Raw genomic sequence first — 14,545 nt, forward strand, 5'->3', positions numbered from 1 at the left:
TTAACATAACAATACAATGCTTGGCATTACAAGTCTCAACTTGAGCCGACAGTTGCAACAAAAGTGGTGCTATTTCATTTTCTCAGCGTAATCTTTCTCTCTCGCACACACACACACACCTATGCACACACACAAACACTCCACTATTTTCTTATTATGCAGATATGCAGGCATAAAGCTTTGTGTGCGCATTGTGATCGCGGTGCTCTTTGTAGTGGATGGCTGGCTAAACAAGCAGAGGCAACGTCTGTAGTACTGCTGCTGGTGCAGAGGCTGAGAAAGCTTTAAAGACCTGCAGAGCAGCCGAAACACCAGAGGTCTGACAAGAACAGGAGTGTTCAGGTAAGAAAGCACACACCACACTTTATTTAGTTTTTTCCCAAAACTGTAATGTTTTAATCTTTCTGCACGAAAGATTTTTCACAGTATCAAAAAGTGAATAATAATAATAATAATATTAATAAAAAAAAGACAGCCAACATACACTTGGCTGTTGAATGGTATAGTATAAATCTACATTCCAGACGCTGAAGATGTGTTCTAGTCTAATATAACCTCGATAGCATCGGAGATATTGAGAAATATGAAAAGAGAAGCTCAAATGTATTCGTGTCAAACCTTCAAGCAAATGGAGTTATCAAATAAATGTCCTCAAATCCTGTCGGATTTATGTTGTCGGTTGTTTTGTTTTTTTCTTCTCAGAGGGAAGGTACAACCTTCCTACTTTGACAGGAGCTTGTAAGTGCAGTGACTTGAACCCAAAATTAAGCAAGCAAACAAACAATACAAACGGGGTCTCAATCACAGTTGCTGTACCTAGTATGCAGCCAGAAAACTGCAACCACAATCATGACAAAACCGAGTAGCTCAAAGTATTTGTGAGACATGGAGAGTGAGAAGGACAGCCAGAGAAAGAGCCAGCACATTGGACTGAGGAAGATATGCTGTGGAATGGAAGAATGGAACATATGTGATTGCATCTACACAGAGAAAGATGAACACACTAAGTGCTAGGGGATGCCAAAAAGCCTGTTGAGGTGACTGAAGTGTCATTCTTAAACTGATTGAGGCTGGAGTAGCATTGTGGACCAGACCAGCATAACAATATGAAGCATTCATAACAAGTGTGGATAAGGGAGTATAACTTAAGTGTGATGCAGGACTTCATTTGAATAAAATTAGCTTTGGAATTGACAAGATCAAACAGTGAATTGCACTTGCACTAATTTTTGAAAACACAAAGGGAAATTGCTGTTTTTGTTTTGATTTTTTTCCCCTCAAATATACGTTTTGCCTGTATGCATCATGCAAGGAAATCGCCCCTGTATTATCCATGTATAAGTGTTAAAACACAGCCATATATATATATATATATATATATATAATTTTTTAATCAAAGTTTATATTAGTGTTTAATTTTTTGCAAACGTTCATGTTTAAAAAACAAAACAGAAACCATTTCATGTCACAATTTAAAACAGCATGGTACAGTACAAGGGCACTAATCTCCAGAAGCCAACTACTGTCATTGACTCCCATGTATATCTGAAGCATAATTTGACAGATTGGGCAAAAGAAAACTAACAATGTCTCCATGCCTTTCCATGTTTAAAAAACCACAACCCCTCTGCAATGACCAGCATTCAGTCTTTACGGAAGAGATTGTTAAATGTTGAGCTATGGCACAGTCAAAACAGGACAGTTGACTTCTAGTTGTGATTACGGTGCTGTTTGACAGTACAACAGAGAGCAACTTCATCAGTGGTCGTGTTTGGTCAAATGCATAAAAAAGTCATAATCTGTGATTCAGTGTTCAGTTCTTCAAACTGAGGGAGGTCCCCCAATCTAGACTATGGATTCAGAGAGTGATTGGGTATGGTAGGGCTCATCATGGATGTCGTCATGGATGGATTCTTCTCTTGCAACTGGAAGTACCTTTCAGAGCACACAAGTTAACTGTTAGACATCCAAAGGGGGAAAATAACTGTTAAGATGTGCCACATTTTCTGTGATAAAGAAAAGACAAAAAATGGTTTTATTTTAAATGATAAAAAAGTAAGAATAACTTTTAACACGCATTGTATGAAGCAGACACTTGTATGAAGCAATGAGCCAGAAACCTAAGACATTTCAATGTTTTTTTTTTGTTTTGTTTTTTTAGTTTTTTGCAATGTTGTAGTTGACAGGACAGCGGCTCCCGCAACATCAATCGCTAGCAGGTTCAGGGATGAGTATGGACATGTTGGATTTGTTTTTGTGTGTAAAATTCCATTTGTTGGGAGCAAAGAAAAATGACAGTTCCAAGTATGACAGTCTGTGTGAACCCCATGTGTGTGTATGTGTGTGTGTGTGTGTGTGTGTTTGTGGGTTTTGATGATGGATCTCAGTCTGGGCTGGTAAGGTCAGGTGTGTTGTGTACAGTCACGCTGGAAGGTCTGGGAGTAAGGACTCGGTTCTCCGTTTGGCGAGTTTCCATTACTGTGCTGCGTTCGAGGGCATCTTTTTGAGGCTAAAGTTTGACCAGTTAACAGCCACCTTCTGTCGTGTCTGTTTGGCCGAGTCAAGGCAGAACCTGAAGGAAGGGCAAGGGGTGAGAAATAATCTGATGAGATTTGGAGGAAGTGAGGAAGACATGAAGAGTCATACTACCAGAGCAAAACACTGCACACTGAATCAACCTATGCAATCACAGTGTCTCCCACGATCACTGAACGAATTACATGGAGTTTTCATATGGTAAACACGGCAAAATGAATCCTGAAATGGAGAGTGCAAGGTAAATTCAATACACATTCAGAGGATGACTAAAGAATGTACTGTACAAGTGAAACACAATAAAGTCCTACAACATACACCATACACAACACACCAATATGCTGCAAATTGATTTTATACTATAATGCCTATAAGTGGGACATAGATGTGATGCCTTAATGAACAGGCATTCAAGCGCTTTAAAACCGGAATGTTGATAGCTATATCATTTTAACAGGCATCGTGAACCCCTGTAGACTGCACAAAACACGACAAGAAGTTTGTCAGGGCTAAATGAATCAGGAGTGACATCGGTGACTGACCAGCTAAAATGAGACATGCCACAACAGCTAAAATACTATGCCTATTTTTATAGCATGGAGCGGCGTAGTCGCCAGCGTACCCGTGACACCAAGACAGACAACAAACAAAATTGACAAATGATAAAATAAATAAATAATAAGAACGTAAAAAAAATAAAATTCCATGTCAACATCTAACCGGCTTGGTTAGATGCAATCATGGTTGTGTTAGGCATGCAGCCCTTGATACACCATAGAGCAGTGGTAGAATATCACTTCAGAAGTTTGATACATCATAGATCAGTGGTAGAATATCAAGTTTTCGATAGGGAAACTCACTGAAGAAGAAGAACAGGCCAGCGAACCCTTCTTCTTTTTCGGTGAGCTTTTTTTTTGGCAGTTTGCAAATGGAGTGCATTACCAACATCTGCTGGACTGAGGTGTAATGACAAGTGTACCCTTTAGCCTCGTTCTGGCCTCCGGGTGAATAAGGCGAATGGGGCTGGTCTTTCGATATCGAAATATCTATATATTGTATTGCCACTTGAGCAATATATCGTATCGCCACTGCTGCCAAATATTAATGCTTTAATAATAAAATATCAGGCTGTGCAAAAAGGACTGACTATTGCGATATTTTTTATCATTGTCTGCTGAATTATCAGTAAAATGTGATCTACATATTATACTGCCCAGGTGGTACAAGGCAAATTGTTTTTCAAGCTCTACTTTCACAATTTCGGTAAAAGGTATCATATCGCAAAAGTATTGCAATATATCGTAATATGTATTGTATCGCAATATATTGTGATGTATTGTATCGTGACCCATGTATTGTGATGCGTATAGTATCGTGAGGTCCTTGCCAATACACAGCCCTAGTGAATAATGTTAAATAACACTTTTCTAATACTAATGCATTTCTGTCATTAAAATTGATAAGAAAATGTAGGGGCTATATAATCAGCATGTACATAATTCTCTATCTCAGAAATGCTGTATTGCATGATAGGAAATCTGATGCACTCCCACTGTTCCAAAACTCCAGAACACTAATGATGGTAATTCAATCTGTCTGCCCCAGAACCAGCTGGATCAAAAGACTGGTGTTGTCACAGACTTATGTCTGACAAGCCTAAAATAGGCCCAAAAACTTGAACAAAAAAAAGAAAAAAGTAACTTTGATGTAGACAGCATTTACACTCATATTTTAATCACCAATGCAGTCTCCCCTAGCCTTGTGCATGTTAACATGGTGCATGTTAAGGTAAATCCTGATTAAATAGTATGCCTTACGGAATATACATTGACAAACTTGACCTTTAAGATTTTTTGTAATACATCAAGCAACTCCAAAATTGCCCTCACCTCTTGAAGTACTCAACTTCACGATCAATCTCATCCATTTCTGTTGGATCAACGTCTTTGGGGAGGAACACATCATCTATAGCATTGACACAAAATTAAATGTTGTTAGAACTGCACCAATACAATAAACACATACAATCAAAGACATTGACATAGAGAACAAATGTTTTAGCCAAAAATGTATGCATTCATATACATCACATATAGCCACCAAGATGTGTACACCAGGTGCATATTAGGGGTGTAAATCGGAGTCTTCATGACGATTCGATACAATATCGATTTCTTAAGCCAATGATTCGATTATTTTCGATACTTCAGAATTCCCCACGATACGATTCGATACGTTTCAATACTCAATATTTTTACATGATATCTATGACGTTTCAAATAAATCAACAAAAGTTTGGAATGTGGGAGCAGGTATCTAAAGCCTTCGTTCTCTGTGACACAATTAAATACAGCCTCACGTCTTTGCATATAAAAAAAAATGCAATGGCCTTGCAAAGTGCTCGACAACTTTTGAGTGAAAAACGTTGTCAGTGATGTGGCAGGCTTGGAAGCCTGTGCTCTCGCCTTTAATACCATAGCGCCTTTTCAGGTGTGCGGATAGATTTGACGTAGCCACAGTATCTTCTCTCACACTGACAGTCTTTCTCTTTGCAAACGGCAACATCTCTTACCACTGCTTCATCTGTTTTTCTGAAGCCAAAATACTTCCACACCCATGACTTGACGCCGACTGGAGTGTGTAAAATGTCACTTTCATTGCCAGAACGCTCTAACGGTACCATCGCTCTTGAAAGTCAGACTCAACAAAACAATGTGTGAAACGTAATAACGAATGCGTCTGAAGTGGTGTGAAGTATAAGTGAAGTAGACAATAATGAGGTTAGCGCCACCCGCAGCTTAGGACTAGGTAGTGCGCTTACATCGGAGCCATAGACATAAAAAGAAAGGTCGGAGCTAATGCTGAAAATAGATAGGCAAACAAACAGGTGGCAAAATAAACACATTAATCGATACTCTTGCGGACGAATCGATGCATTGAATCGTCGGCTGCATAATCGATGCATCGATACGAATCGATTAATATTTACACCCCTAGTGCATATCATTTTGTCAGAAAAACTTAACATAACTTAACATAATAATTACAAGGACAGACATGCTGGATTTTAATCTTAGCTACGGTACTAATCATAATTCATATGTTATGATTTCACTCTTCCATGTGTTACTGTTTTTGTTTGTCATAAAGATAAACTAATTGTTAGTTTCATGCCATGTGCTAACTCCATTTGCCTCCCAGGGGTAATTGGCCTTACCAATAGCACTGCTGGATTTGTCTGGCTTGTTCTTGCTCTTCTTATTCTTGCCCTTGGGCTGCTGCTGCTGTTGGGAGTGTGCTAGAGTGCTGGCGTTGGCTTTGCCTTCTGGGTCTTGTTCCAACCTGCTCCCCCGAGCGTCCCCGTCGTTCTTCCCTCTCGCCGTGCTGGAGGCGGAGTTGGGAATGCCGCTCACGGAGCCGTTTTGCTGCTGCTGCTGCTGCTGCTTGGGTCCTTTGGAGTCATCCGTCTTCTTGTGTCCATTCCTCTGGCTCTCAGATGTGGCCTGGCCCTGAGAGGCCTGCTTTGAGCCACCCTTGGAGGGTTTCTCAGCGTCTGCTGCCACGACTGGCCGGCTTTCAGGGCCCTTCTGCAACTCTTGTCCCGCTTTGGCGGGTTTGGCTGCGTTGTGCTCCTGCTGGGAATGCGTCTCCTGCTGTTGTCTCTGCTGCTGTTGCTGCTGCTTCTTGCCCTTCTTCGTCTTGGCTCCGGCGCCGGTGGTGTTCTTGGCGTCGGGGGCCTCGTCCTTGGGCTTGGCTGGCGGGGCCGGCCCCGGCTCGGTGGCTTCGGAGCCCGCCGCCGGACTCCTCTCGGGGGATCGGATACGGATGAGCTTGGACAGGCTCGGGGTGGAGTTGAGCCGCTGGATGTCCTTGGCGGTCGCGGGGTCGTTGGCAGCGGCGGAGGCGTTTGTGGTGGTCGTCGTAGTAGCCGTGGCGGCGGCGGCGGCGGCAGCAGCGGCGGCGTCCTCCCAGCCGTTGACCAGCTCCAGGTCCCTCTTGAGGTCACGCAGCGAGAGCGGCGCCATGTCCAGGTCAATGGGCTGCAGGTCGGACGAGCCGTTGAGGTGCGACAGCAGGTGGTTGCCCTCCAGCGTGGCCGCCTTCTTGGGGAAGTCGTTGACGTCCAGGTTGAGGTCGTACATGCTGAAGGACGCCCGGATGGAGTCCTTGATGGTGTTCTTGATCTCCTCCAGACGGCTGGTCAGGAAGCTGTTGACCCGCTCCAGCTCCAGCTGCGGCCACTCCAGCAGCCGACTGGCCTCGCCGTCTGGGGCCTCGCCATCCTCGCCGGGCTCCGTTGGGGAGTCGCGCTGGTCGCACGACATAGCCTCGTCCATGTTAGTCTGTTGAGCCCTCTCCTTCTCCTGAAAGGACACAGTGCACAGACACAGTTAATCATTATTGAGTCTGTAAATGGCTGTGGTGAACAAGCATGGATGTATACAGTACAAGCCTGACTTTTAGAGCAGTTAGAAATTTCATTGTTGGCACATGTGGTTTTGATCAGAAATACCCCCCCACACACACACACATATTTTGCAAACAAAACCTCAGCTGTCAAAATACAGGGGGGTAGTTTCATGCCAAATGCTACATTCATCAAATCATGATATGAACATGACTGACTTCAATTATTTGGCATTGCGCAGATTTACAAAAAGACAAAGCAAATGCATTCTGAATGTGTGCGGGACAAGAGAGAGAAAGTGGCAGTACTTTTTTCTTCTGTTTGTGCCTGGCTCTCTTGGCTGCCTTGGCGCTGTTCACGGGCTTGGGCTCGGAGCTGTTGATGAAGTCGAGCAGCTCGTCCACGTCCCGGTGGTCGGCGCTGGGCACGGCCGGGTCCGAGTCCTGTCTCTGCGGCACCTCCTCTTTGCGCCGGGTCAGCCGCGTACGCAGCTTCTCGCGGATCTCGGCGTAGTTCCGACTGGTCGGTGCCGCAGGAGGCTGAAGAAGAGAGAAAGAGAGAGAGAGAGAGGCAAAAAATTGACTGTCAATATGTTGTTTTTTTTGGTAGGCTGAGCAGGAGCCCATCTGGGATGGGAGAGTTATGTTAATGGGTTTCTTATTGCACTGCTCATTTTCAAACACGTCTCGGTTGGGAGACATGTCTCGCAGCAAAGCAAGAGAAGTAACACAAGCCAGTCAGACAGCGTAAAACTGGAGATACAAGTCATATGCTTATAACAAGGTTATTTTATGATAGAACACTTTGCACCACTCAACTAACAGCATATGAGAACTTTCCCACAAACTTTTTTTCTACCCTAACTATTCTCTACTATACAACTTCACTATGCTAGACTCTTCTTTTCAACCCTAACTATTCTCTACTATACAACTTCACTATGCTAGACTCTTCTTTTCTACCCTAACTATTCTCTACTATACAACTTCACTATGCTAGACTCTTTTTGAACCCTAACTATTCTCTACTATACAACTTCACTATGCTAGACTCTTCTTTTCTACCCTAACTATTCTCTACTATACAACTTCACTATGCTAGACTCTTCTTTTCTACCCTAACTATTCTCTACTATACAACTTCACTATGCTAGACTCTTCTTTTCTACCCTAACTATTCTCTACTATACAACTTCACTATGCTAGACTCTTCAGTGTCACTCAGGCACAGAGCACCCTCTCCCTAAAACCTATCCCCATGAACACATCAGCATTGTGTCTAGGTACCGCGTTGTGTCCGAAGAACTCGCAGTAGCAGCAGTCACAGTATTTGCCGTCCTTCTGATTGGTGGAAGAGGATGCACAGGAACTCCTCTCCGAGCTGCTGTCCTCGTCGTCGCCCTCCTCCAGCTCACACGGAGGGTGGCACAGCGTCCCGTTGGCCGTTGCCAGCTTGTGTCCTTTACACGCCTGGTCCCTGAGCAGGCAGAGAGAGGCAGAAGAACTTAGAAAACCTCTTCAGAAAAGTTCAAATAAGAATACTGTTTCCCTCTCAGTCATGTTCCATTATTGTCTAAAAATAAAAAAAGTGTCAACTCGGAAATTCATACTTTCTAAATCTTTTAAAAAAGTTTCAAAGGCTCAAACAAAAACAAAGCAAAAAAAAGAGTATACTCTGAATTCATATCTTCCACAAATTCCCCACTATTTTTAGAGACAAACTAAAGCAAAGACAAACCTCATCTCCCACTGCACACAGACATCAGAGGCAAAAGAAAATAAATCACCTAAATAGATAATTCAACTATACTTAACATTCAAGGATAGACCACATGTCAGCTAATATAGACAACATACACGTACAAGGTAAGTTCCAGTTTTGGGATGATGCAATAAAATCTACCTGCACGTTGCGGCCCCTGCCGTCACAACCTGGCCTGCGTTAAGGGCGGCCACAATTCCGTTGTGGCCATTGCACGGGTGGTTACAGCCCATGATGGGAGTGGCCAGCTTGCCATGCTGCGAGTTGACTGTGGGAATGTGGGAGTTCTTGCAGGTGCCGGCTTTGTGCAGGGTGTTGGGGCCCTCCGACCCGGCAGGGGGGTGCTTGGATGGTGGGGCGTGCAGGCTTCCAGGTGTTAGGGGGGAGAAGGGGGCGTGCGAGGGTGCCAGACCCGAGCTGGCGGAGCCCGCGTGAACGTGCTGACCGCCACCGCCGCTGCCAGAGGTCTGCTTGGGCTGCAGCAGCGAGGAATGCTGGGAGGAGAGGCCGGTGGGACTGTTAGGCGGCACCGACAGGTCCGAGTGTTGGTGGTGGTCGGCTGGGTGGAACGCTTCTCCTTAGGAACAAAGAAACCAGAGGGACATCTCAATCGAGCTCTAAACGCTAGCAAGTACAGTAGTTTGCTTTGGGGTCAACAGCAAATCTATTCATCAATCAGAAGAGCCTCAAAGCTCAGTCTGCAAAGCCAAAGAAAGACATTTTAAGACAACAGCATGTGAGAACAGGTGTGCTGCATTCTACAAACACAACATTTGCAACACCCTCACAGCAACTTTAAATGTTCACTTTCACAACAAAGTAACATTTACTACTATGTTCACAACAACTTTAAAGTTACACTTAAACAACTGTTTCTATATAGCCTTCATATCTTTTTTTACATTAAATGCTTTCACTAAACTCACCTGGAGGGGTTGGTCGCCTGCACATTGTTTTGAAGTGTTTAGGGGTGGTCTTGTGGAGGTCTGCGGAGGTAGACAGTGGTGAACCAGGAGACGTTGCACTGGAATTCTGGGATGCTGGATGACTGTAGGGACAGACCTTAGGCCCTGTCACTTTAGGGGCTTTCCCAGGAGCATCGTGACATGATCTCTTCTCGTGACAACTTGGTCCCACAGTTCCACCTGTCAAAAACACCACCAGAAACATTAACTGGGTCCAGAATAAATTGTTTCAGTTAAGACAACCTTCCTCTAGACCAAAAAACTTTCACAGGATACTTTAAATCACAGGATAAATGTACACATACAAATATGATGCTAAATTCCACATACAGTAGCAAGAAAAAGTATGTGAACCAATGCTAAAGTTGACTAAAAAATAATCATCTAAAAAAAATCATCTAAAATAGCCCCACATCACATACCCTTCACCATAAGTAGAGATTGGCATGGTTTTATTTCAGTTAGCCTATTAGCTGGTTTGATTTGCATTGAGCTCTAGGTATGGTGAAGGGTATGTGATGATGTGGGGCTATTTTAATTCCAAAGGCCAAGGGAACTTTATCAGGATGCATAGTATCCTGAATCCATGAAATAACTGGCCTTTAAAAATCTGCCTGCCTCTACGGGAATTTAACATAGGGGTTCATATACTTATGCCTCCTGTATTTTAAGGAAGAACATTTTATCTATTTACGATACATTATTCATTCACAAAGAAAATTGGTGTCCTTAAAGGTTGGATTTTTCCTCATTTTTGTAATTAAGGCATTAAGATCAATTTCTAAAAAGATGATTTTTTTTATTCCTATTTTTAGTCAACTTTAGCATGGGTTCACATACTTTTTCTTGCCACTATCTTCCAAGAACAATTTTTGTTTTAAAGTTGTGTTTCCAAACTAAAACGCCTTGTAACAGAGAATGGTTTCAAAGTAACTTGTTATGAGTGCTATTGCATTCGACAGACTCTCTCGTTTCCTGACGATGCCATCCTGTGCCGATGGCTGACCTTGTTGCGAGTGCGAGGCAGCGTTGTGGGTGCAGTGCTGTGGCACGCCGCCACCGTTGCTGTGGGCGGAACTCCACAGGCCCGAGAGCTTGTGCGCCGACAGGAAGGAGCTGGGGTCCCAGTCCACCGAACTCTGCTCGGGGAAACCGTTGCCACAGGTCTGCGACTTACAGGAGGAGGAGTGTGACAAGGACGCCTTCAAAATCAGGGGGGAAAAAAGCACACAAGTCAAGTAAGACGGGTAAAAGTTTTTCATATAAGCTTAAGTTCTACAACCAAGAAGAGTGAATGCTCAAATTTCAAGTAATCATCATTCACATCATACCATACCATATCATTGTGTTAGCGTTATGGACGTGACAGTTTTGCGTGGAATTGCCCATAATATTAAAAATAAAGTCAGAAAAATCCACTTAAATAAAGTTAATAAAGTGACTGAAACATACACTCAATGTGTTATCAATAACTGGAAGGTATTCCTGCAACATAAATCTGCCAATACAACATTATTGCACAAAAATGAGTAATCGTGTCAACAGATGGTGGGTGCAGTGTCACATTGTGTTTGGACAACACCCTGGAAACCATTCTAAATGTAATAACACCACAAAAGCCCGTTAAGACACAGCAAGCCCCACAAGCACCACTCGTGGTCCCGCGCGCACACACACCGGAGTAACCTGCTCCTGCACTGCCCTCCTCTCGTCCTCCTCCACGCTCTTTTTGCAGCTCTGGCAGATCCACAGTGGCACTTCGCCCAGCAGAGAAGGCACCGAGTCCGCTTGTTTACGGCCTGGGACCTCCCGGAGGAGAGCCTGAGGCAGCGCAGGCACCGCGTCTGCCAACTTGGGAGCGGGGAGCCCGTTCACAGAACTTGCCCCCCAATCCTTGAACTCTCGATGGCACAGCAAGCAGCAAGTATGCATAGACTGAATAAAATATAGAATAAAATATATTAACATGGGCAAATAACTGCGTGAATACTTTAAATACTAAAGGAAGGCGCACTACTTCAGGGCAAAACATGTAAATTAGCTTTCTAGACTATTTCAAATTGTCAAATTTCTCAACCAGTCAATCAGATACACAATCCATGCTTATGGCTAACCTCAACTCTTGGGGTTGTACACTGAAATGCAAGGTAGATTCAACCTTGACGTTGAGGACGTTGAAGACGTTCAGAAATGTATTCAAAACGCAGATGAAGCACATTTATCAAACGTCGATAAAAGACAAGCAATTAATGAAGCGACTATGACTGCGTCAAGACAGACTTCAATGTCTCGAGTTTCTGACATTCCGTACACACTACTAGTATTTGGATTAACATGCAATCAAGCGTAAAGAGAAACTACACTCTCACATTGGCATGATTATGTCACCTTCAGATAAACTACACACCATTTACTCATATGCAAAACTTGGGTGAAGAGACAGGACATTTACTCGTAAAGTTCCTGCTGCTTCTGAACAAGGTTTACCAAGAAGTGTCGCGATTAGATGTTGGGGCTGGAGAACAAGCATGAACAGATAGCTAGCTAACTAACTTACCTACCTATTTGGCGGATGTTAGCTTGCTTGCTAGCTAGCTAGTCATCACAGTCTGGATGCGCAAGACTGCTAGCTAGCACCTTCGCTTCAAGTGAGAAAATCTATCCAGTCCGTCGCCCTGGCGGTATGATCTTGTACGATGTGCTGTGAGCAAGGCTGCTATTTGGCGTTTATTTATTTATTTAACGTTATTGGAGCTAACAAGGTATTGCTCCGCCCGATCGAAGTAGCTACAAACAGATCACATTAAGAACAAACTGTATTACATTTCCGTCCCCAACCAATCGCAATCCTGCCCCAAACTCTGCTGATTGTAGCAACTTATATGGATACAGGCTAAAATGGTAATTCGATTGATTATTTGAAATGCCAGTTAGCGAATTACTTTAGCTAGCTGGTTAGCTACCCTACCTGATTCGCCCTGGCCAGTCTATCCACTCCTGCATCTCCACCGCCACCAGCGCCAGCTGCAACGCCGGGAGAGACAGGGCTCTTCGATAAGGTCTGCTGCTGTCCGGACAATGCATCCTTCTGACCGACTCCTTGCTGTTTGCTTTTCTTCCTTGCCATCGCAAAAGTCTCCTTAGTACCCTTTGGCCCAGTTTGCACCAGTTAACAGGTTCAATAAGACACACTTTCGATTCTTCTAGCACCACAAATGTTCCCTATCTTCTCTAGGCAAGACAACAGTCAATATGGCGGAGGGCTGGCACACTGGCGAGTTCAGAGGTCAGGTATAGTACTGGCAACATGGCTTCCGTTGAAAAATATTGCGTGAAGTTTTCAGGCTCCATGTTGACTGATGGCAATTTTTTACAGGTAACCACAGGGCTAGGCCCGATTGATAGTAGGCTACATTTGATATTAAACTACTATAATGTTGAACACACATAACTTTAGCACCCACACATAGTACTCTTCTTAGGCCTATACTCTTATAATTAATAAGATACACTATTAACCAGAACACTTATTGCTGAAAGAGGAACAGAAACAGGTCCCCATAGGTTATGTAACACTAAACGAATCTTGACTTTTGCATTCCTGTTTCTCTCTTTGTCTTTGTTTTTGTGTCTGGTAGGCTATATGTTATTTTTAACAGTTCTTTCTAATGCACTCTCACATAAAATATTTATGTAGGATTATACATAATTGTAGAGGTGTAGCCGCTGTTAGTGCTACAGCCTGATAAGTGAGTTCAATCTCAGAGTGCCCACACTGTAACTTTTACATAGCCTTACGTTACTTTACAAATCAATGAGGCTAGCGTAAAATTATCAAATCTAAAGTGAAAAAGATGTAGGTTATTTGAAGGCATGTTGTGTAACAGCATTTTACTCAGATATTTATATTACCATTTATTATTTCTTCTAACTCAAGCTCATTGGCCTTGGCTCATTCTACTGGACCCGAGTGTAATAATTGTAGTGCTATGTACCTTAACTGTGTCCTCCATCTAACTGGGCCTGCTGTGTGTGTGTGTGTGTGTGTGTGTGTGTGTGTGTGTGTGTGTGTGTGTGTGTGTTTGTGTGTCTGTGCGTCTGTATGTGTGCGTGTCTGAGTGTAGGTGTCTGTGTGCGGGAATGCTGTCTTTCTACACCTGCTATTCCCACACAAAGTTACAAAATTTGTACATTTCAATCACTTTCACCTGTTCTGATTAAGTTCTAAGAAATAAGTACCAATAATGATCAAAATTTTAGTTTCTATTTTTTCACCTTTTTTATAATTGAATTTCCTAATTTTCTTACAAAAAAATGAAAATGAGTGTAAAATAAGTGATTTCACAGGGGTAAAGGGCAAATATGGACCATAAATGATGTCTATAGCATTGGTAATTGAGTAAAGTAAACATCTGTTAAGTATTTTTACATAAATTGTTATGGCTGTATTAATTTAAAAGCCTAATGTAGTGGATCCACCAGTCCTGGGAACATTGTCGGAGTAACAAAAATATGAACACCTTACAAGAGTTAAAGCAACACCAAATAACTTTTCCTCTGTCACACGCACCATTTGTTTATCCAGCCCCGGCTTTGCAAATAACAATGTCCACAGACAAGGTAGAGCATGTTGCATGATTTTATGAAAGTATAATGTATTGCGACATCAGATGCAAGTCAAATTTTAGTTTCTTATTCCATCGAGCTACAGATCCGCTACCCGATCCGGCAAACTTACATAGTGAGTTTATAGTCGATAGAAACAAGAAAGAAATCAAGAAAGTAAGAAGTAAGAGGTTTTTTAGACCATCCAATTAGCCTACAGGCTTGTTATTATTTTTATTTTTTTAAACTTTATGATGTACAGATGACACCC

The 14,545-nt window shown here is 42.9% G+C and overlaps 1 protein-coding gene across 1 annotated transcript; it reads right to left on the bottom strand.

Annotated features, from left to right (window-relative positions):
- Positions 1–497: 497 nt before the first annotated feature.
- Positions 498–12,913, bottom strand: fam193b (family with sequence similarity 193 member B). The gene is made up of 10 exons (XM_076291766.1): positions 12,638–12,913; positions 11,347–11,604; positions 10,676–10,871; positions 9,631–9,849; positions 8,846–9,281; positions 8,230–8,419; positions 7,252–7,482; positions 5,753–6,899; positions 4,425–4,500; positions 498–2,572 (listed from the first exon to the last, which is right to left on the bottom strand). Exons 1-10 carry the CDS (start codon positions 12,794–12,796, stop codon positions 2,476–2,478), a joined length of 3,009 nt encoding a protein of 1,002 aa, XP_076147881.1. The 5' UTR covers positions 12,797–12,913; the 3' UTR covers positions 498–2,475.
- Positions 12,914–14,545: the final 1,632 nt, after the last annotated feature.

This window comes from Alosa pseudoharengus, unplaced genomic scaffold, assembly GCF_046254945.1.
Source record: "Alosa pseudoharengus isolate Yale_2024_CS ecotype anadromous, Long Island Sound unplaced genomic scaffold, YU_APseudo_1.1 YU_APseudo_1.1_scf_19, whole genome shotgun sequence".
Taxonomy (NCBI): domain Eukaryota; kingdom Metazoa; phylum Chordata; class Actinopteri; order Clupeiformes; family Clupeidae; genus Alosa; species Alosa pseudoharengus.